Genomic DNA, 24,479 nt, shown 5'->3' with positions numbered 1-24,479 from the left:
ATCTCTAAAAATACCCACAAAAGGGTCACATCACCCTGGGCACAGAGAGAACTGCTCCTGTCTGTGCTCCTGCACTCTGAAGATGCCGGTCACAGGTGCTGGCGAAACGTCAGGAAACAAAACTTCAAGAACACGGCCACACAGCCCGAAAGACCCATACCAGCCATCGAAAAAAACATTATTTGAAAAAATTAAAACAAGATATAATTTGCCTACAAGAGACACATATTAGAAAAAAGGACATAAAATATTTGATTTATAAAAATTGGGGTGAAGAATTTATTTCAGCAGGAACAGAAATGAGAAAAGGAGTTGTTTTGTATATCAATCCCCATCAAAAACCTGAACTTGTATTGGCTGATGAACATGGTAGATTTGTTGGGGTGGAAGTTAATTTGCATGAGACTAAGACTTTGATATTGGGAATTTATACCCCAAATGAGGATGAAGTACAGTTCTATAAAGGACTTATGGAGAGACTAATAGGTTTCTCTTATGAAAATTGATGTTTGATGGGGGATTGGAATGATATCCCTACATTGGATAGAACTTCTGAGAAAAATATTAAAATCACTCAAGGCAAACTATCAAAAGTTTTTTTTGATTTGATGGACAGTTTAGGGCTGGTTGATATATGGAGACAGAAAAATGGCAATTCAAGAGTACACCTACTTTTCTGAAAGACATAGATCCTTTTCAATAATAGACATGATTTGGATTTCAAAGAATTTGGCTACTAAGGTTTCTAAAGAAGAGATACTACCAAATACTTTTTCAGATCATAATCCTGTGAGTTTGGTTTATAAAAGGAAATGTAGTTCTTTTAGATGGAGACTAAATGAAATGTTGCTACAGAAAGAAGCAATAGTGGAGGATTGCAAAAGGAAATTAAAAGAATTTTTTGGAAAATAATACAGATAAAGATACTGATTTAAGAATGGTTTGGGATGCAAGTAAAGCTTTTATTAGAGGTTATTTTATACAACGTAATAGTGAACTCAAAAAGAAGAGTCAAGAAAATACAAGCTATTTTGGATGAGATAAAGGATTAAAGAAATTTCCAGAGAAGATAAGTATTTCTCAACAGATTAAGTTTTTACAATAATTATCTCTGTTAACAGTAAGAGAAATGGAAATAAAAATGAAGATGTTAACAAAAAACACTAAAATAGAAGATCAAACAGAACTGATGAATAAAATGGGTTTTTAGATTAAAGTAAAATATCTGGGTATCACTATGACAAATATGAATTGTAAGTTATATCAAGTAATTATGTTAAGATATGGAATGAAGTTTAAAAAGACATGTTAAGATGGGAGAAACTACAAATGTCATTCCTGGGAAGAATTTCTGTGATAAGTTCACTAAATATAGTTGCCAGTGGTTTTCTTATTTACAGTTATTAGAAAGATTTAAAATAGACAAAAGAGTTCATGGTTCTGAACATTGTTAAAACTGAGTTTGAAATAGAACTGTGTACAAATGATGAATATGTAATTGCTAAAATGTACAAACTTTTACTGAAATTTGAAAGAGAACAAGTGAAAGAATGTATAATAAAGTGGGCTAAAATTTTGGTTATAATATACAGGTGGAACAATGGGAAAAATGTGGTTGAAAGGATTGAAATTTATATTATGTTCTAATCTTAAAGAGAATGTTTATAAAATGATGTACCATTGGCATATGTCACCAGAGAAATTGTCTAGAATGTATAAAGGCACTTCAAATTTATGTTGGAAATGTGAACAAGAAGAAGAGACATTTTATCATGTTTGGTGGATATGTAAAAAAGCTAGAAATTTTTGGATTCAAATACATACACTGATTCAGAGGATTTTAAAGATTAATATACATTTGAGACCAGCGGCTTTTCTTTTGGGATTGATGGACAGTTGGAAAAAAACTGTTTTTCATGGAACTTTGCTTTTATATATGATAACTGCAGCAAGATTATTGTATGCACAAAGATGGAAAAAATTTGGCATTACCCACAAAGGTTGGTGAAGATGATGGAACTTGCTGAGATGGTCAAATTGACTTCTCTGATCAGAGAAAAGACAATATCTACATTTATTGCTGACTGGAAACCCCTTATGGACTTTTTGCGTAAAACAGAAAAAAATGAACTTATGATTATGGTTTTGATGATTAGACAGGATAGATTATAGAAATAAGAGAGTCATGTTGTAACAGAGTATACATGGAAATGTATAATTGTATTTGTAACTGCTGTAAAGATTGGAAGCCACTTCTCTGAATCTTTCTTTTCTATTTTTTTCCTTTCTTGCACTTTTAGCTTTTTTTTGTTTTAATTTTCTTACTTTGTTAGTTTGTATTAGTTTTTATCCTCCTTTTAAACACTTTTGATAAAATTATACATATAAATTCTTCTGAATCAAAATTGTTCTAACTTGTGCTCTTGTAGGCTAAAAAACGTTATCTATCATATTTTGAAATTTAGAGCCAAATTTAAATTTCTGTAAGACTTTCTTTTAATGAACATTCCTTCTACACAATCAAAAAACATTCCATATATCCAAAGATCATAAAGGAGTTACATTTCTTTTACAGAAGTGGATTATATTTAATCACTTTCTGATAGGATTAGATATATTCCATTTTAGGAATAAAGCCAGATTGATCTGGTTATATAATTCTAGCTATAATTAATCTGAGATGATTGGCTAGTAATTTTGACTATAATTTATAATTTGTGTTTAATAATGAGATAGAAGTATAATGAAGTACTCTCATACATTTAGAATAAATGTAATTTTAGATTTTTGCAACGAAGCAAGGGGTTTCTCCCCTTGGTATAATAGTTTACATATTTGTAAATGTTCTGTAATTAAGATATCCTTGAATCTTTTATAGAACTCATTGGTAAATCTATCTGGGCCAGGTGATTTCACTGTTAAAATTTTGGAAAGCTGCATTAATTCAGATTCTGGCAATGTTGAGTCTAGGTATTGAATGTGTTGATAAATACCTCCAATTTATCTTAATCCCCTCTGATGTTGGACTTTTGGATGTATATAAAAATCTTACAAATTCAGTATTGATATTGTTAGTCATTATTTGACCTTTAGTCTTATATTGATTTATGAAACACTTTACCCTGGCCATTTTCAGTTTATTAGCTAATAATTACAATATAATCTATCATGTAATTACTCTCACCTCTTTTACTGCTGCCTGTAATATGGAGGTTGCATCATGTTACAATTTTCAGCATCTGCCAGAGATATTTTAATATCCATGTCTTCCTTATCTTTTTTTATGCTAGAGGCATTTTTAGTACTTAAATCCTAGGCCTGACTAGCTGTAACAGCAAAGTCTTTTAACTGTTTATTCTTTCAGAAATAATTGCTAAATCTTCTACTGAAGTAAAGGACTTCTCCCATTCCAACTTCAGGTCCTGTTTAAATTACTTAAATTAATATATTAAATTGTTTAATCCTCTTTGGACCTAGTACTGTTTCACCAATATTAGCCTAATATGATGTTTAGTACTCTTTTGTTCAAAAACATGTAAGACAGAAGGGAATACACAAGCTAGTCAAAATATGACAGTACATTTTTCAACATCCAAATGGGTTACAATCATATGAAGATGGGCTGGCTGCAATTACATAAATATTTATCTTACCTTCTTACAGCTGCTTCAGAATTTTCATTTTTATTTTTTGCTTTTAAAATAGTGATAAAATAGTTGACCAATGCACTTTGACATAAGGGCGTGCTCAGGGATAAAGAAATGAAAAGAAACAAAGAATTCAGTTTTATATAGGACAGCAATCCTGTCTTATACCTAATACTGAAATTTATTCTTGACTGGAAATATTTACAAAATCAAATATTCAAGCTGCAAATACAGATGTAAAAATGCAGTATGTTATTAGAATGTATAATATAAGAAATCAGAATACATTGCAGGTGATGACATTTCTAAAGGAAAAAAACCTGATCTCACAACCAACTCCCAGTAAAAACTTTTACTCAGTTTAATGAAAACCAGTTCCAGGTCAAAGGCAGTGTATTCAAGATTTAAAAAGGAGGATGTTTCTACTGATTTGTGTTACCGAAGAAAAAAGGCTAAAATCAGGAACGGGCAAAAATTTATGTTTTACTAGATGAGAAGGTCATAGGAAAGAACACATAATTTGGTGCATTATACGATGCATTGTTTCCAAGGGCACTGCTAGCAACAATTCTGCCCTGTGTCCCAAAATTGCCCCTCATTGGCCTGCAACACCTTCCACAAAGCACAAGCCAAGAGGTAGAACATTGATGTATCTATGATAAATCCCTGAGCTGGAGTTATCTATATTACTGGATGTTAGCGGGCTCGGGAAAAATTCTTACCTGTGTGACACAAACTGTTGGGCATAAACACAAAACCCAGTTTAAATATGAATACAAGTCAGCCTATTGTCAGCTAGGAAATCTCCCCCTCCCCTTCTGTTGTTCATCAAAACAAACTTTCTTATTATATTGCTCAGGCTGGCTCATGCATCTCAAGTCCATGGAGGGTGGAGGGAGTAGTACAATATGCACCAATGATACAAATGTCTCCATAGGATGTGAACATTTCTAAGCAAAGTCAAGTTGTAGTAAAGGCTATTCACATTATCCGAATGTTCTGATGGCTGGAAAAGGCAGCAGCATTTTAAAGTTAAGAAAACTAGAGCATGAAGTGTTGAAATTATGCTTCCTTGAAATGGAGTTATTTTTAATGTACAGATTGTTACTAGCTGCTGATAGATAAGATTATGGTAGCTGATACAACACCGTTACCATCTACAGGAAATGCAGCATCAATATTATAGAATCTGAAGTCTTAGGAAGTTAAAGAACACGAATAAGTTTTCTGTTGCCTTAGAAAGGATGCTTGGAAAACACCGGGCCTGTCATTCTGCTGCAGTGATGGCAGAAAGAAAAATGAGATCAGCTGGTAGAGAGTTTCATCCAACTCACTGATGAAAAAGGCTAACTTCCACATACAGAATATCCCAGGGCTTAATGAATTGAGATCTCCTGTGTAGGCAGAGAGAGGAGTTGTACAACCTGCATTGTTAAGCGTGTACTTGGAATGTAGGTTGTACTTGGACAAATGTAATAGAAACTTGGAATGCTCTGTGAAAGGCAAGTACACTAACACTCATTCCAGAATACTGTGTTGGTCCAAATATTACTATTTTTTAATACCTACTAGTAAAAAAAATACAGTGACCCTTCCACTTTCTCCTCCCCTCCCCTGTATTTATAGAATCCACGAACATACACTGAAGGGATATAGGAAGTGCATTTCCATCCAGTCCAACTGAGACTTCTGTATTGCTTGGCATTCTACCCAAACACTCCAAGTAGCTGCATATTTCAGATGTTGCCCACAGCAAAGAGGATCAATATAGCTTCCTAAAGATTCAGAACCCGTTGGAGGTTAGCACTTTGCACTTTGTATAAGGCTAAACATCCTTAACAATGTCCCCTAGCAATTGATATTGATCTCTCTCTTATGTGTGTACGTATACGTACATACGTACGTATGTATGGCACAAATGCATCTTTATATAGCACAAGGGTACACAGCATGGATACTGTTGATTTTTCAAACTGGATAGAATATGCTAGAAAGTATACTTTTAACCAAGTTCAGAATCCCAGGAGTTTACAAATCAGTTTTAAAGACAAGGGACTGTGGCAAAATGCATTCAGAATATACTCCAAAGCAAAGCTGCTAGTTGATTTCAGCTGTAATAGTTCTGCTTCAACTGGATGTTGGTAGAGATATTCAGATTTTCAGAACAGGAACTGTGTAGCCACATGAAGAAATCCTTTGTAGGAGATGCAGCAAAGAATTTGATAAAAGGAAATACATGCAGAATGTGCTGGATGGGAATATTCATCTCCAAGTGACACAACTCCAATACTTTCACTGTTGTCCTTATAAATACTGCATTGCTTTCAATACAGTATGGAAACTGTCCACTGGAAGTGATGAATTCACACTAGTCATCTATAGTTGGTAACCAAAAGGCCTGAATAAAGAAGAAAGGATGATGTTAGCAATTTCTATTTAAAAAAAAAAAAATCAAGAAGGGTTGTCTTGAAACAATGCCAAAACCTATCATACATCTTGTGGCAGCCACCTATGCCCTTTATTTAACAGCTATCCAAATGATTATGCAGCAGCTGTGCAGAGACAATCAACAGTTTTGCTCTCCGACTACTAATAGGAAAGCAGCATCAGAAATGTATCCGGAGTTGCCAGCGCTTCCTGCAGGCAAGGCTGTAGATTCTACAGCAGCGAGCAACCAGCAATCATGGCCCTTTAGAAATTCAGCTTTGCCAGGTTTTGACAGAGATCAGTGAACTGAAACACCTACACCTGATACAGTTTTTTCTTTGTCAGATCCTTCACATATTTCTGTGAAGCACTAACTGTCTTTAACACTCTGTCTTTTCTGATAATTTTGCTGTGATACATTAAAATAATGCACCTACACATTTTTCCAGCTGTTACTAGTTCAGTAAGGGAGGGGAATAGCTTGGTGGACAGCTTAGCTTCAAGTAACATTATTAACACAACTCAGATCGAGAGAAAAGACCATTTTAATTTTCTAGCTTATCTTAGAATTCTCTAAGCAGAAGTGTGTAAGACTATATTTAAATATGTATTTGTAAGCAACTTTTTGGAGGGGAAAAGCAGGCTGGAAGAATGTTAAGCATATAGGCTGACTGGGGAATTCTGGCCCGTTGAAGTCCACACATCATAAAGTTGCCAAGGTTGAGAAACGCTGGTCTAATCTGTGTATGACTTTGGGGGGTGCGGGAGGCTTCCTTACAGAAATAACATATTCATCTATGATAGTGAGCTAATTGGAGCTACAGTGTTACTTCTTTTTTAAATCCAAGAAACAGCTTTTCGGCAAAATTTGTAGATGAAGGTAGGCAGTGTGATATCCATGGGCACCAATTAGTCACTTGTCTGGCCTGTGACACATCCCCTGCTCCACACCATAAGATGTTTTATTGGCAGTAATGACTCCAACCTGCACATATGCCTAATAGAAATTTTCAGAAAATAAAATGACTGCAGCCTAGTACTTTGTCTGAAAATGTTTCTGTCTGGCTAGAAAAAAGAAAAAGGATATTAAGTGACAATATGGGCTGCCAAAAATTAGATGGTGAATAGATGGTAGCCTGAGTTTTCTATGTTTTTCTGCTACTATCTCATGATTGTCCAGACATTTATACCCCATGGAATTATAAGCTTGGATGTGACATTAGAGGTCATTTAGTCCAACCCGGCCAGTGTGGATCTGCTAGATGTCCTCTGACAGATGACCTTCAAGCTCTGTACCAAAGACTTCCAGCAAAGGAGAACTCACCATATCATGTGTCAGCCTGTTCCACTGGCTAACAACTTGTGGAGTCAGTAGCTCTTCCTGCCACTTAGCTTACACCTACAATACTTTCTCTTAGTTTTAACCTGTTGATTCTGCTCCTTCCTTCTGGGACAACAGAGACTAAGCCCATTCCTTCTTCGGCATTACTTCAGATATTTGAAGATTACTATCCTGTCTCTAGACAGATGCAATGTGCTCTACATGGGGCTACCCTTGAAGAGTATCTGGAAGCTACAGCTGGTCCAGAATGCAGCCGCACGGGCTATTTTGGGAGCCCCAAGAAGGGCCCATGTAATGCCGTTGCTCTGCAAGCTCCACTGGGTACCAGGTTGCTTCTGGGTCCAATTCAAGGTGTTGGTTATCACCTTTAAAGCCCTACATGGCATGGGACCAGGTTACCTAAGGGACTGCCTCTTCCCCATGACTTCAACCAGTCCCACCCGATCACACAAAGAGGGCATGCTTCAGACCCCCTTGGTAAAAGAACTCCGATTCGCGGGGTCCAGAAGGCGGGCCTTCTCTGCGGTAGCCCCCGTTCTTTGGAATATTCTGCCCCTGGAGGTGAGATTGGCCCCCTCACTCCTGGCCTTCTGAAGGGCTTTGAAGACCTGGTTCTGCCACTTGGCCTGGGGTGGGGAGGGAATACATCAAGTGTGGGGATGGCTAGTCCCACAGAAGCCTGTCGTCTTCAGCCCCAGATCCATCATCTTCTTGGACTTTCTCCTCCTTTTTTGATAATGTTTTGCATATATTTTTTACATTTTATGTATTTATATATATTTATTGTTTTAATGTTTTGTGCGAGCCGCCCAGAGTCCCCCATTGGGAGGAGAAATGAATGAATGAATGAATGAATGAATGAATGGGGAGGGAGGGGGAAGAAAGAAAGAAAGAAAGAAAGAAAGAAAGAAAGAGAGAGAGAGAGAGAGAGAGAGAGAGAGAGAGAGAGAGAGAGAGAGAGAGAGAGAAAGAAAGAAAGAAAGAAAGAAAGAAAGAAAGAAAGAAAGAAAGAAAGAAAGAAAGAAAGAAAGAAAGAAAGAAAGAAAGAAAGCCTAATAACAGAGAGTCTACAGACTAGTGGAAAAAAAATGCATTTTATTGCTTCGTGGTAAATAGATGTTTCGTGAATGACCATACCTGCTCTGGCAGTTGTTGCTGTGTTGTTTTTAATTTGGAAACCATTTTACAAATAGGCAAGCTCCTCATGGTAGCCATTTTGTGAGAGCATTCACAACATGCTCTCAAAATTTCAAGATAATGTGCAGAATTATAAGAATGATAAATCAGTCCAGAAAGACTTGATTTGCTTAGAATTTTGAATCAACTTAGGTTTCCTTACCATATTGGAGCACGCGCTTGCAAACGTCATAAACTTGGGGTTGAATTGCAAGCAGGTAATGGGTCCTGTGTGTTTCCCATCAAGCACTGCTACCTTCATTCCAGTCTCTCCATTCCAGACATGAATCTTCCCATCCTCTGATCCTGCAGTTGGATTACCCAGTATCAGTATCAACCAGAATCAACAGAATCAGGACTGATTTATCAAACAACTCAAGTAAACAGCAATAAACAAAACATTGCAGCACAAATGAAACATCACATAAACATTAGACACTCCCATCCCCAAAAGGTACAAACTACTTGGACACTTTATGGAAGTGGCCTTGAAATTATTTTAAATAATTGGTGCTGTATATACAGAGGAAAGATAACTCTCTTACCAATCATTATAAACTGAGAATCTGGGGTGAACGAAGCTTCCAATGTGACAGCTTTGCTGTTGTTATATCCCTGTAAAAAGAATAAGACTGGTGAGCATAAATATAACAGAAAAGCTAAACCTTGATTCAAACAAAGAAATGGCTTGCAAAGCCAGGGTGCCCAAGAAACCCCTTCCAACCATTGTCCTTGCCATTTCAGGGGAGAAGCAGATGAAAAGTCCACTGAAAGCCTTTAAACAGGTTTACCATAAGAAAAATATCTACCACCAGTGAGGGAGAAAAGTGGGGGGAAAATCACACTCTTGCCCATTCACATAATGGACCTCATTCTCCTTAAAATACTGCATGCACCCCTGCCATCACAAGGTTATCCACTCCTACTCTAAAATATTCAGTTCTTCAACAATCTTAGCACAAAATAATGATTCTGGGAATAACAATGGCAATTAGATAAACTACATATGTGTAAGAAGGATGCCTCAACTATAGGATTAGTCTTGGAAAGATTTGGATCTGTGTAAACCTGGGGTAAGAGATTGTGGCTGATAACACAATAAGAAAGCCATCAATCAGCAGAGTAGCAGGTAATGATAATGGTGATGATCATCATTTTATCCTGCCCTTTTTTTATATTTTGATCATCTGAGGGTGGCAAATGTACCTAATACTCCTGCCTCCTATTTCCCTCACAACAATAACCCTGTGAAGTGGATTGGGTTAAGAGAGAGTGACTGGCCCAAAGTCACCCATCTGGCTTTCATGACTAAGGGAGGCCTAGAACTCACATTCTACTGGTTTCTAGGCCAGCGCCTTAACCACTATACCAAACTGGCTCTCAAATTAAGCCATAACCGGTGGAAAGAAATTCTGAATGGCATTACAAAGACATCATTTATAATTTCCCTTAGGAAAATTTAGGAATCAAAGAGTGGAACAATTGTTACCATCTTTGGACAATTTAAAAATCCAGGATGGACAGGATTTTTTTTCGTCTCATGACTAATGACAATGGATACTGGTAGCTATGAATGGCTGTGAAATTTAGAATAATTTATTCCTTAAATCCATAGGCTGAAAAGAGTGTAAGTGGATGGGAGGATGCTAAAACACAATCTAAAGTATGGTTTTATAAAGCGCTTATTACTTTATCAATTATCTTTTCACTGGCTATTGTTCCTTATCACTTAATCTATTTCAATTACAGGGTTACTCCCAGGTATTCCTCTTTAATGGCTCAGTCTTATACAAGGGATGCAGCATCAAACCTCACTATTAATAAAAAGAGGTTACCAAAAATAACCTGATGGATTAAGTCCCCTCATTTCCAGCTAAAAAAGTGCCTTCTACTGAAGTGCTAACCCCTCAATATTCTACAAATCTTGCCCTAATTCTAAAGATCATCCAAAACAAAGAACCTATCTGGAGATATAGAAATATCCTTACCGTAAATGTATGAAGAACCGCTCCTTTAAAGGCATCAATGAGTCGTATGATGCCTCCGTTAGTTGAAATAAGAACAAGCTTTCCATCATTGCTGAACTTCAGACCAGTCCACTCACAGGTTCGGTCATATTGCATCTTAAAGGTAGCAAACGGACCCTTCAAGAAAGAAAGCCAGAGGATGACATGCAGCAAAACTGTTCCAGATGCTCAGCTTCTGTGCAAAGAATGCTGGGCTAGGCAGACCTTGTCCGACTTGAGGAGGAATTTTCATTTTCTTAGGCCAAAGAACATGCCAAGGATACCTAGACATTCTGAATTCAAAGTTTTGCTTTTATATGTTTGAATATTAAATCTATGGATCCCAGGGATTCCATCTCAGAAAAGATGCCACACTTAAAAATCTTATGAGGAGCTTGCATCTGAACATTACATACTACATACCTTATCAAAAGAGCGAAGATCATAAAGTTTCACCATTTCGGAATTGACCCCAGCTGCAAAAATCAGTCCCTCTGGATCAAATGAGCATACAGGTTTTCCTTGTGGATGCATCAGACCCTAGATTTTGAATACATATACATATATATATATATATATATATATATATATATACACACACACACACACACACACACACACACTCACACTCACACCCACATACATACATCTATATAGACATATGCAACTTCGTGAGCTGTGCTGGTTGCCTGTTTGCTTCCAGGTGCAATTCAAGGTGCTGGTCACTCCTTATAAAGCCCTTCATGGTATCAGGCCTGGTTACTTGAGGGACTGCCTGTCTTCTGTAGTATCTACTCAGCCTATCTGATCTGGCAGGGTTGGCGCGTTCCAAGTTCCTTCAACTAAACAATGCCATCTATCAGGACTCTGGAAGCACGCTCTCTCTGTTGCAGTGCCTGCCCTCTGGAATGAGGTTCCCTCTGAAATTTGAATGACTCCCACCCTGATGGTATTTCAAAGGGCCTTAAAGGCATTACTGTTTGCCTGCATCTTTGGCAAGGGTGAGTGAAGCCTCCTGGATTGTGTGGGTTTGTGTCTCTTTCATTCCTGTTGGGTGCTTCCCCTTGGCATCTTTTATTCTTGTCTCTTATTATATTTTTTTCTGGTTTTTTATGTTTTTGCTTGTGAGATACCCAGAATCGTTGGGAGTCAGGCGGTATACAAATTTAAATAATGATAATAATGACAATAATGATAATAATAATAATCCAAATGTTTATTTTTAGATAATTATAAAGGAAAAAAAACTAAAAAAAGGAAACAAAAACATACTAAATATATATTTGCAGACATACGTATATCAATAAATTAAAGCCATGATTCACTGTAGTCAGCTATGGTTAATCTAAATTAATTGCGCAAACTGCTAAATAGTTGGAGCGATATGTTTCTGTTTCCAAGGCTGAACAATAAGTCTTTTGATTATGTGTTAATTTTGTCTGTTAAAAGGTAACTCCCATGTGATTAAGATAAATCTCAGGTTGAGTTAATGCATGTAATTGCTTCTAATTGAAATGGAACAATATATTTAAGTAAAGCATTAGTTTCACTGCATCTCTAACAACATAAATGCAATATGATCATTTCTGAAATATTGTTTCTTGTTGAAAAGATTTGATCTAAAAATCTATTGTAATTTTTGCTTTTTTAGTTCTCTTTTATTAAATAAAAAATTCAAGCAAAAAAAAGTCAAAAGCAAAAACATATATACACGCATAATCAAAGGAATTTGAAAAAAAACAATTAAAAAGTAAAACATAAATAAATGTCATTTCGGTAGCTCCCCCCCTTCCCCCAGCCACTAATCACTCCTTGGATATTTGTTATACTTTACTTTGGACATTATTACTCATGTTGGTTTGGATCATTTTAATTGTTGTTGTTATTACTATTATTACTCAAAACAATTTCTGTTTTTCTTCAAAAACCACCTAAGGGAAAGTCCACTTTTTAACACTGTCAAGCTTGAGGTATATATGGGCTACTTTGTTCATAGCTACTACTACATTAAGGAATTAAGGCCTGTAATCTAAAATCTATGCAACATTTGAAATGCATTAACATACTTCATATGGACTTTCAGAAGTTTACCTGGCAATTTGGTGACCGAAGATCCCAAAGTCTGATGGTCTTATCAAGTGAGCCAGATATAAAGGTATCATCCACTGGAGACATAGATAAAGCAACAACTCTGAAATGAAGAAAGAAAAATAATATAGCCAAAGCAGTCTGCATCATATAACCTTGCAAGAAGGCTGCATACAATTTAGATAAGGCCATGCACGATTTGGACAAGGGGCAGATGCAGTCTCGGGAAGAAGGGCTGGCGCGGCCAGCAGCTGCTTTGTGAAGGGGCAGGCTGGGCATGCCTTGTCAGCAGCAGCAGGAAAAAGATGGCAAAGGTCAGCTGGGAGTGGCACGGTCGGCAGGGGCCACAGAGCCAGCAAGTGCAGGGTAGCCAAAAGGGCATAGATGGGGGAGGAAATAGGCAGGGTGGGGGGAGTTGAAGCGCCCCTGCAGTTGTAAGTGTGGGTGGGTTACCAAGTGCCCAAATTCTGTTCACGTGACCACGGGGGTGCTGTAATGGCCATATCTTCAGGGACCAGTCATAAGTACCTTTGTTCAGTGCTGCCATAACTTTACACAGTCACTGAACAAATGGTTGTAAGTTGAGGACTACTTGTAACCACCTTTACTTTTGTTTAATTCTTCCTATAACCATAGTTGCATGATATGATTATAAGCTACAAAGTACTCATCTTACCTCTTGCTATGTCCTGGAAAGTATCTAATGTATTTATTGTCATGCAGAGAAAGGTATCTGATTGTATCTGTAAGGAAACATCAACAAGGCAAACATTATAAACAGGGATTCTGTAATGCGGCTTGCTTATTACAGTAAGACTGTTCTTTTTGTTAAGTTGACTAGGTTTGCACATGTCATACTTTAACAAAAGAATTAACCACAATGACTAAGTTCACACACATTAAGCCATGAACCATAGTTTATGGTTGGATTACATACCCACACACATACACACACAGAATGATTTAGTGCTATGTATGAATTCAGACACTAACTCATAAGGTATATGGTTTGGTATTTTATGTGAACTAAACAACTATAAAATCACAGTGAAAATAAACCATGGCTTAACAAAATATGTAAATCCAATCAACTACTGTGGGTATAAATAATAAAGTCATGAAGTGTAACCTTCTATAAGAATCTGGCTCAAATTGATACATACAGTATTTCTATATCCACAGATATAGAACCAGAATCCATCTCTAGCTTAGTAATTGCTATAAAAAGTTTGTATGATCAAACACTGATTACATCTTATATTTTAAAGTGGAGGTAGTTCTGAGTAAAGGAAAATAAACAGTGTAAAAGGAAACAATTTAGGAGTATATATAAACAATGAATATGAAATCAAGAACAATGTGTAATATTTTATTGCAGCATTTCTTAACTAGTTTAAATAGACGTAACTGTTAAATACAAAATGAATACATCGGAAGGCTGGGTAAATAACAGGACTTTCTTAAAAACTGTTTAGCATTTACCTGGAGGTGAGCAAGTCTCAAAGTATAAGTCAGTCAGCTGGCTCAACAGATTAAGTATGCTTTCCCTAGAGGATAATGAGGCAATTTTCCTTCCTTAAAAGGTAAACTAAGTGGTATCAAATTATGCCTGCAAGCTCATATTTCTGTAGCTTTTCCGTTTTATGGAAATAATTTGCTCCAGGATTTTCCAATGAACCAGCAAGCATTTATTCTATAGACTTATCCCAAGTCTGGAAGGCATAATTTTACAGCTAAACATGAATGAACAAGATTAGATCTAATAGTCAGAAGAGCCAGCTCTCCACTAAACAAAGAAATTACAAGGTAATCTGTTACATATACAAGTATTTGAGACAAACTATTGCTTTCTGAAGAACAACTTTTACCTGGCACCAAGCAAACATGGGCAGGAAGTTTCTTCTTTCAGTCGAAAAGCTCTGCCCCAGGCAAGGCAGTGGCCTGTACAGTTATCTCCTGTACCGGGCGGTATCGTAGACCCTCAAACTGTACAAACTACTACCTCAGCCTGGAACCAGGCAGTATGCAGTAAGCAGAAAAAAGGCTAAAAAATCAAGAATTCTTCATAAAGGATTAAATTAACAGTCTTGGTTCAAAGTGCAATTCAGACATACTAGTTGTGGCAAATCCCTGGCTGAAAAAAAGAAAATTAATTTATCTGTGTCTGGTGTGGGTCTTCCGGGCTGTGTGGCCGTGTTCTGGAAGTTTTGTTTCCTAACGTTTTGCCAGCATCTGTGACCGGCATCTTCAGAGAGCAGGAGCACAGACAGGAGCAGTTCTCTCTGTGCCCAGGATGATGTGACCCTGTTGTGGGTATTTATAGAGATCTGGGGGGGGGATTGGGGGTGTGGGGGGGGTTAGGGTGTGTGTGTGGGGGTGATTAGTAGCCACTCGTTAACAACGCAATAGAAGAAAAAACCCTGCCTAATCCCCAGGAAGATACACACATATTCTGACACCAAAACAAGCAGCCACTCATTAACCCAAACCCCACATCCCCCCCAACCCCCCACACCCCCAATCCCCCCCTTCAGATCTCTATAAATACCCAAAAAAGGGTCACATCATCCTGGGCACAGAGAGAACTGCTCCTGTCTGTGCTCCTGCTCTCTGAAGATGCGGGTCACAGATGCTGGCGAAATGTTAGGAAACAAAACTTCCAGAACACGGCCACACAGCCCGGAAGACCCACATCAGCCATTGTATTCCGGCCGTGAAAGCCTTCGACAATACAATTTATCTGTGTCTTTGTAGCTTTCTCTTAAGGAAAATGTCCAAAATATTTCCATCACTATGTATTATACATAGGGATAATTAATATAATATAATATAATATAATATAATATAATATAATATAATATAATATAATATAATAAGTACATAGTGGTACTCTTCTGCAAGTACCATACCAGTTAGTTTCCTGAGATGCCTTTATATTGCAATGATTTGAAAGACACATACTGGACTAATATTATTTGTCAATTTATATAATTAAAAATTATTATCATAAATGCTGGAAGATTCCTTTAAATATCCAAATTTAAATTTAAATTCCAGTCTACAGATCCTGGGCTTTCTGCCCTTTTCCTGACATCAAGCACTTGGAAAGCAAAGGAAGAATCTGATCAGGATTATTCCACCTGTGTCATCTTACAGCTTTGTTGAATTTGATTCTCAGTCTCACAAGTTTGTGATATAAACAGGAAAGAAATAGTAACATGGAGTTAATAAACTGGATTAAACACAAGAATAAGTTACATGTGAAGATGCATTAAAAATGCTCCACTATATACCCACACTTTGAGAATCTATTTCACTGATCCATGGACAGGCTTCATAAGCAAAGAGATGCCTCCTATTTTCCAACTTTAATCATGTGCTACAATATAGTGTCAAATCATTATAATATACTCACCAATATCAAGGTGGTAAGCATCTCTATGGACTACTGTGCAGGTTTTTTAAAAATTATTACTAATTAATAATTAAACTGCAATTTTAAGGAATCATCCTTCACATGATGAAAAAAGGAGGTCATTTTTAGCAGCTATTTACTCAGGGCTTATATAGTGATCATGGTCATTAATAGCCATGCATTTAATAATTCAGAACAAATACCTTTTCAAACACATCATCAATGAGATGGGGCAGAAAATTTTATGGAATTTTCCTTAAAAAAAAAAAGGGATTTCCTTCAAAGCATTAACTATAAACTGAGTATGCAAACAAGTCAAACATTTTCTTTAGGAAGCAGACAAAGAATATATAAATCAGCTGCATAAATATATAAACAATGTTCAGTTTTCTTATTGATTACTTTAATATTTAAACTGAAGTAAGAAAATATATGGGATCATAAAGTCTGTCTTTCAAGAGGAGGCTGACACATCTATGTAGTCTTCTTGCGATAGCATGGAAGCAACATTGCCTTCTTCTGGGATTTCCTTTGCCCTTCCAGTCTAGCTTTAGGCCCAGGTAGTCTTTGGAGACTCCAATCCAAATACTAACCAGGCATGATTCCACTTAGTTCCAGAACCCAGACAAGAATAGCCAGGTACTGTCATCTACTACTTGTATATTGAATTACAGCTTTAAATATAAATTTTTCATGATCAAGTATTTTAACAAGTAAACAATCATTTAATAAACAAGCAAAATACAAGTGATTTACATTAAATACCGCAAATGAACTAAGATGCTAAAACATATTTTTCCAGAAAATACTAATATCTTAGCATTGCTATTAGGTTAAGGCTTATTTAGAGGCAACAAGAGAGGCAAAACATCATTATTTCTCCTTTCCTATTCTGTTGGCTGGTTGGCACCCAGTGGCCCTTTTCCAGGTGCCCAATTCCCTTTTGGGTATGGGCCATCCTGCTGATTTATCATCTAGTCACTATGACCATTTGCTCAATACTCTGGTGGTAAAGTTGCTCAAATTTGCCCTAGTCTGGACTCCACCTGGGCAGCATCTCGTGTGGTCATTGGGACACCATCTTGCCAGATTCCCTGGGCTCTTTTTCAGACAGTTACTTCAAGGAAGTGGATAGGATGCTCTCTAGTATGTCCTTAACCACCTGCGGACTGGATCCTTGCCCCTCCTGGCTTTTGGGAGCAGCTGGGGAGGAGGGTGGTAGTTCCTTGGATCTGAGAGACTGTGAATCTCTTTGAACGAGGAATCAATGATGCCAGCCCTTAAGAGCTATTAGATAACTACCACCCCTTTTTAGTGAAGTTAATGATGGTGGTTTGGGACCAACCACACAGCACCCTAGAAGTGGATTATCTGCTGGACCCATATCAGCTAGGTTGGCATGGGACAGACGTGGCACTGGTTGCTGTAGTTGACAGCTTATGCTGGGACATGGATAGGGTTAGCATACCTGACGTGATCTTTCTGCACCTTTCAGCAGCCTTCAATACTAACAACCATTGTATCCTTCTGGACTGGCTGCAGGGATTGGAAGCACTGTTTTGCAGCAGTTCTGCCCATTCTTTAGCACTAAGTTCCAGTCAGTGGTGGTTGGGAGAGAGATTGGCACTGTGGTGCTCCCTGTGGGATGCTGAAGGAGTCGGTTCTCTGCCCCTTATTATTTAACAGGTATGTGAAGTCCCTGGGGGAGGTCATCTGGCAGTTTGGGATCTTGAATCATCAATACATCAATGACACCTAACTATACATCACAATCCTGAGCCAGGCTGGAGACACTGTTAAAGTTCTGTCCCAGTGCCTGGAAGCAGTGTGGGTCTGGATGAGAGAACAGGCTTAAATAAATGCTAGCAAGATGGAGCTACAGTACTGTTTACACACCAGAGTTCCTCTACACCCTTTTTGTCTCTGGATGGGGTTGCACTGCCCCTGAAGGTCTACGACTCGGGAGTCCTCCTGGACTTGCTTCTCTTACTGAATCAGCCAGTTGAAGCTGTTGCCAGGAGGATCTTTGCCCATCTTTGGCTGGTGCAGCAGTTGTGGCCTTAGTTGGGAAGACCTGACTACAGTGGCTCATACTCTCATTACCACCTGATTAGAGTTCTGCAACATGCCCTACATTAGGCTGCCTTTAAAGACCACTTGGAAGCTTCAGTTAATACAAACTGAAGTGGCCCAGGTGCTCACAGGTGTGGACCACTGGACACATATTATAACTGTTTTGTAGGCCTCACATTGGTTTCCAATTAGCTTCTAGGTGCAATTTAAAGCCCTTTATGCCTTGACGCCTGGTTACCTACTCACTAGAGTTGGTTTCAGCAAATTCTCCTCACTAGAGTTGGTTTCAGCAAATTCAGTCATGCCAGGAGAAACAGCTATTTGTCTCCCATTTCGGGGAAGTTAGGGGCAGAAGTCCAGTTTTTCCATGATGGGGCCGACTCTTTGGAATGACCTCCAATTGGAGATTTTTCTGTCTCCAAAACTGCCCACTTTCTGGAAAAAGCTGAAGATTTTTCTGGAGGGCTTTTGGGGCCTGAAGCTATGTATTAAGTCTGGGTTTTAACTGTCCTGTCTTTATGTTTTTCTAACTCACTGTATATTCTTACTTTGTGAGCCACTCAGAGTCCTGTGATTGATTGCAGCAGGATACAAATTTGATCAATAGTAATAATACCAACAAATGTTTTAGTAGTTGAGATAAGAATTAACCAAAGGTAGAAACTGCTGTCTATGGAAGAATTAGGGGGGGGGAAACACGGAAAACTAGTTGTTACCAAAGAATCAGGAGGAAACATATGAAAAAGAGGCCCTGAAAGAAAAAGAAATGCCAGGTAGATATACACTTTCAAAATGCAGAGATCTTTTAAGTTTAAATTTTTATTTTGTATGAGATTTCAGAGTTTACAGGAATATGTAAAGAATTTTAGGCCTTAATGACATTTCTGTATTGTTAAGCAAGACATACAGGTCTCCAAGAAAAATGAAGAAATTACTGAATTAAGGAAAACAACTTGCTGAAACCCAAGGATTTCTGAAGAAGTGGGAGACTTTGAAAGGACCAAAGTAAGTGAAAAAGAGTTTCTTGTATGGATAAGAGGGACTGCTGGGGGGTTGATATGCTTAAAAGTGTATTTTATTGATTTGATAAAGGACAATGATTTGCATTTTTGCTGATTGGTCATATGCACTGTTCCAATAAAGTATATAACTTATTGACAACTGATGATCAGGAGGGAGCAGGAAAGAGAAGTAGTCTGTTTCTCTTGTTTGCAAGTTAAAGCTATAAAAGCCTTCGTATCAAAACTGATTTATTCCTTGACAAAAATATTGTTAACAGTTCAAAGAAAACACCTTCTTTTTAAATTAAATTGCTAGTGTATGCTTAAATTTCACTCTGATTTACTTCTGAGTCAAAAACTAATCAGGGAACTTCCTTAAAAGCATTGCTTTAAAATTAGGATTTAAGATTAAGAAAACATTAAGTGATCAATTAAAAGCTTCAATGAATACACTATTAATTTCAGTCAAAATCAATCTCCTCAAGCCTTCAATACTTATTAAAGTATCAAACATCTAATATGTGTAGGTAACCATTGGGAAGAATGGCTCACTTACCATCTATTTTATTGGAACTGTATACAACAGTGTTGGCAGCATGAGTGTATCTGATGAGATCAACTCCATATTTTTTACTATATAGTGTTCTCTTGGGTCTGCCAAGGGGAAAAAAAATAAGAATAATTATACTGTTTTCAGAACAGAAGAATTCTGTTTTGCCATACACATTGTAACTCATATTATCCAATCCCCTTTATAAGAATGATCATTTTTTAATTCTTCAAACCTACCTTACACTGTAAAACAACAAATAACTTGTACTGCACCTTTACTAAAGGACAAATTCAAAAGATGCCCAAGGAAACCCAAGGTCTGTCCTAGCAGTTAGAAGCAACCATTGCTGTTGCTGACAACCTGAATTTTCATTATATTTCTACTCTGTGTGACTAAAATATGTTTACATCTAGTGATTTTGAGTTTCTCCAGCAAGATTACTTTTTGGTTATATAATACAACCAAATATAAATATAAAAACCACTAAAGTATTAGGTGGCCAAGTCAAATCATATATTAGTAAATATATAAGCATATGTGCACTCTTTAGTCAGCTTGAACAAAACTTCAGTTAATAGCAGTGTTGTAATTTTGCAAGATGATTATTAGTATTTTGTAATCATCAAATCAAGTTGGTCAGCTGGCCAAGAGATGATCAGTTTCACAATTAAGGGAAATTTTTTAATTTAGTCCTTTCATGTCAAAAACTCTTAAGTCTAGATGTAATACTTTGCAACACATGGGGTGCTTCAGACACAATATGGAAGAATGTTCTGTTGCCTTGGATGAATTGAATTATAACTGCTGTTGTTCCCTAGACCAATACATAAGCAGCAAAAGAACAGGATGCAATTTTCACTAAAAATGAATTAATGAAATAACTTGTGATACAAGTAGGGGAATAAAAACTGTGGTATTATGAAATATAAGGATGTGTTATCAACACAATGCACAGAAAGCAAACATAAATAATTTCCTTGCTCTCTTGCAAATTATGCCTCTGCCCAAAGCAAAAAGTATGGGATAATGCCTAAGACTGCAAGATCTATCTCCCCGAGATTAACTTAACCATGATTCCATTAACCCAATATTCTGGACATGCACAACACACCAAACCATAAACTAACCATATAGGGCGCATTTTCACAACCCATTAGGCTAAAATGTAGTTGGGTAGTTTGCAGTTCAGTGCGTTAAAGAATGAAGTTCCTGATAACTCTGTAGGTCTATCTGTACCAGGGCTTTGTAAAGAGCTAATTTAATAGGTTCACAAGATTTTGTTTGCTACTTCATTTAAATAAATTACAAAAAGTGATATAGGCTTAAGAATAATCTGAAAATGTTTCCTAGAAATTGGATCAAAGGAAAGAAAATCTGTGGTGAGGAGGAAAATAGAAACAACTGAGATGCTGAATTAAAAAAAAAAAGTACCTGGCCAAAAAAAATATGAATATACACAGAACTGAAGGGAAAGGCAACTACTCTGAAAACACAAACCAGCTGAGATTCTAAGACATATTCATTTTTAAAATATAATAGAAAAGTGCAAAAGTTTGAGGATCTGAAACATACTTTTTCAAGCAGACACAATTTAATCAAAATTTAAGTTAAATCATCAGCAAAGAGACTTCCAAGACGTTCATCCAGAAGTAACAAGCAGAGGTTAAATCATTTGTCATTATTACATCACAGTAGAAGATACTTTTTAGTAAAATAAAGATTACTAAAATCTAAGAAGGGTAACAACAGTGATAGTGGAGAGAAATGACAATGTGGTTAGTACTGATACCATGTCTGCACAAGGTTGCAGTTCTAAGATGATATTTACATATTTATTTATGAGGTATATGGCTGCTCATCCTAAATGTAGTAACTCTGGGCAGCTCACTCCAACAGCAATAAAAACATAAAAGCAGCAATAAAAACTACCATCCAAAAAACAATTCCTGGCGCCCTAAAGCAACATCCCCCAATACATAAATAGTCACAATCACTGGGCTCCAGCCTTACCCTATCCCAATAGTTGGGAGAAAAGCCAGTTTTTTAAGGCTTTCTGGAAGTCCAAAAGAATGAGGGCCTGCTGGATCTCAAGGGAGAGAGTGTTCCACATAGCAGGGGCCACTATTGAGAAGGTGTGCTTCCTAGGTATGCTAGAGGACAACATTTAAGTGAAGGGACCTGGAGTGTGCCCAATGTGAGGTGCTCTTTTGACATGCAAATTAAGCCTAATCTGGTTATGTTGTGTTAGTTGTGCCAAATTCTCCCAAAGGTTCCTGGCAATAAACAATTGTTCCCATTACCAGAAAGTAGCTGAAGTGAAGCTACTTTTCTTGGCTGAAAGGTGAAAAATAGATCTGCTCTCTATGAGCTATCCAAAACACCATTTAAGAGTATAACCTAGCGCAAATAAATTAAAACACCAATCACATCCCACCCCTCCCATTTCTCTAGATTTTAAACCATCTAAGTTAATAAAGGAGTTATGAAATCTTGAAAGTTAACCTATAAAAAATTTCTGGGTATTTCCCCCCAATATTCAACAGGTCTGCTTTTTGTTTTATATATTTAATTGCATTCAAGCTAATTATCAGTAACATTTACTAGAGAAGGCACCTATCCAAATAAGAATTAGCAATTTATTACAAATTTGAAAATTTAATGAATTTCTTACTTAAAAAACTGAAAAGGACAACCTCACGTTGAAAAATTGAAGAAGAATGTCTGGCAAACATGAATAATCAAATATTGCACTGACAGTTTTAGATTTTGGACAAGATAACACTTGCAAATTTAACTGTATGTCTAATCATAATAATGCATATTATTTTTGCATTCGTGGATTTTAATGAATTGTCTGAATACCTATCTCCATCTCCAATTCCACTATCCACTTCATTAAAATCCACTAATGCAAAACTGCATTTGCAATAATAATCCCCAAATCATTGAGTTTCCAGATATACAGAAAAATAAATACAGAACAATTCTTGACACAGCTACAATCACAGCTACAATTTAATTTCTATTTGTTCACAGTAGCAGAAGTGTGGTCACTTAGCAAGCAATAGCATTGCCTGGTGTAATTGATAAATTAGTTAAACTCACTTCATATTTCACTACAAGCCCATGCCTAAGGTAAAAACATTATTTTTGAATAGTGTCTCAGCCTAAATTCACAAACTTGCTTGCAAACTGTTACCCAAAAGTTCCCCACTAGTATAACACTGTCACACACAACTTACTTCTTGAAATGGTGAGAAATTTAGGGTAGAGTACTGTCCCACATTTGAGAGCTTCTGGAATATGGCCACAGGAGAATTATTGATATTTTATAGTATTTTATTTATTTACAAGTTAAGTACAGCTCAAAGTCTCAATAAAAGCTACTGCAAATTGAAAGGAGATAGTCAGCACCCCCATAATGAATTCTCATTCCCACCAGGGTAGTTCATAACACAAAACTGTGACATGAGCTGCGTGAATATATAATTTTTCTCAGGAATATACTCCATACATCTGATGAAGTGAATCCACAAAAGCCTAAGTGTATTATAACAATTTGCCGTTCAGGTCATGTGTAATTCAAATGGAAATGTTTTTATTTTTTCCATATGAAGATACATTACAACCTTCGTAGCTAAAAGGAAGATGTTCTTGTATCAAGAAGAAATTGCCTATTTTGTTATCATACTAACATTTCCTGACTATTGGGGCAATCTAATACTTTTGTCAACTTTGCCCCAGCCAAACTACAAAGAGCTCTGCCTACAGGAATTTGACAGGAAATTCTCAACACTGTTTTAGTAAAAAACGAAACAAGAGATTTTGAGATCCAAGTAATCCAGTCCTTAGTTCAGAAACGGGAACACACAGGCTGCCAAGTACTCTTTCATATATTTAAAAATATACATTTTAGATTAGAATTGCTAACATCACAGTTTATAGCAATAAGAACTTGAAGAGTGTTTAAAAAGTGTATGTTTAACTTAGGTTTATCACCCACCTTTCCCCAAAGCGATCAAAAATTGCAATGCAAAGCCTCCATTTGTCTCAGAGGTGCCCTTCCGTCCACCTATAGTAATGCCGACCGCACCCCCCCCCCCCCCGTTTTAAAAGCCCCGTTCCAAGAACCGCTCTTTGCAACACAGCTATGGATTCGGTTTTCGGTGAAAAGGTGGAATACGCATTTAATAAACGAGAGGACAAAACCTGCCCATCTGCTTCGGATCCCCCCCCTCCCCGGCCCTCTTTTCCCGCGAAGAGCTCCTCGCATCCCGCCGGGGCCCTCGCTCGGCCAGCCTTCGCCACACTCACTTTCCCTCCTGGCAATCGTAGAGCACGATGGAGTCGTCGTCGCTGCTGGAGATGACGGTCTCGCCATTGGGGCTGAAATCGAAGCAGTTGATCTTGTCTGAGTTCTCGCGGAACACCTTGGCCACGCGGAAGCTCCGCAGCACGTTGTCTGTCAGCTTCATGCCGCCTCCGCCGTCGCGGGGAAAGGGAGCCGGCGGGGCCTGCGCGCCGGCCAAGGTAAGGGGAAGCGGAGCGGGGCAGGACTGGCCTGCGGGGGACGGAACGGGAACGGCGAGAGAAGAACGCCGAGCGGGGGAAGGACCGAACCGACTGCGCCCTCAGCGGGCTGGACTCACGCTGCGGGGAGGAGGCAGCGGCAACTCCGGCTCATTGTGTCCGCCATTTTGCGGCTCTGGGGCGGCGGGGGGAAGGGGGGGGTTATGCACGCGCGGAATTGT

General features: G+C 37.6%; 1 protein-coding gene across 1 annotated transcript; it reads right to left on the bottom strand.

Annotated features, from left to right (window-relative positions):
* Positions 1 to 55: 55 nt before the first annotated feature.
* On the bottom strand, positions 56 to 24,441 carry WDR82 (WD repeat domain 82). Its single transcript, XM_007442838.4, has 9 exons — positions 24,043 to 24,441; positions 19,732 to 19,829; positions 13,363 to 13,429; positions 12,690 to 12,789; positions 11,022 to 11,138; positions 10,581 to 10,736; positions 9,138 to 9,207; positions 8,756 to 8,898; positions 56 to 6,045 (listed from the first exon to the last, which is right to left on the bottom strand). Exons 1-9 carry the CDS (start codon positions 24,201 to 24,203, stop codon positions 6,016 to 6,018), a joined length of 942 nt encoding a protein of 313 aa, XP_007442900.1. The 5' UTR covers positions 24,204 to 24,441; the 3' UTR covers positions 56 to 6,015.
* Between the last annotated feature and the right edge of the window lie 38 nt (positions 24,442 to 24,479).

The sequence above is a fragment of the Python bivittatus genome, unplaced genomic scaffold, assembly GCF_059951505.1.
Source record: "Python bivittatus isolate LINGU-HERP-01145 unplaced genomic scaffold, Pbiv_v1 ctg000080_np1212, whole genome shotgun sequence".
Lineage (NCBI taxonomy): Eukaryota > Metazoa > Chordata > Lepidosauria > Squamata > Pythonidae > Python > Python bivittatus.
The sequence above is the reverse complement of the archived record's forward strand: the minus strand, read 5'-3'. Positions and strand labels throughout refer to the sequence as shown.

Bases quoted from the DNA above. Each gene is read 5' to 3' on its own strand.
- WDR82 (XM_007442838.4), bottom strand. From the start codon at position 24,203: ATGAAGCTGACAGACAACGTGCTGCGGAGCTTCCGCGTGGCCAAGGTG. The intron at 19,830-24,042 runs GTGAGTGTGGCG...TCCCCTTGGCAG, and splicing joins TACGATTGCCAGGAGGGAAA to ACCCAAGAGAACACTATATA. The intron at 6,046-8,755 runs GTAAGGAAACCT...TTCTTTATTCAG, and splicing joins CAAGCGCGTGCTCCAATATG to GCCTTTTGGTTACCAACTAT.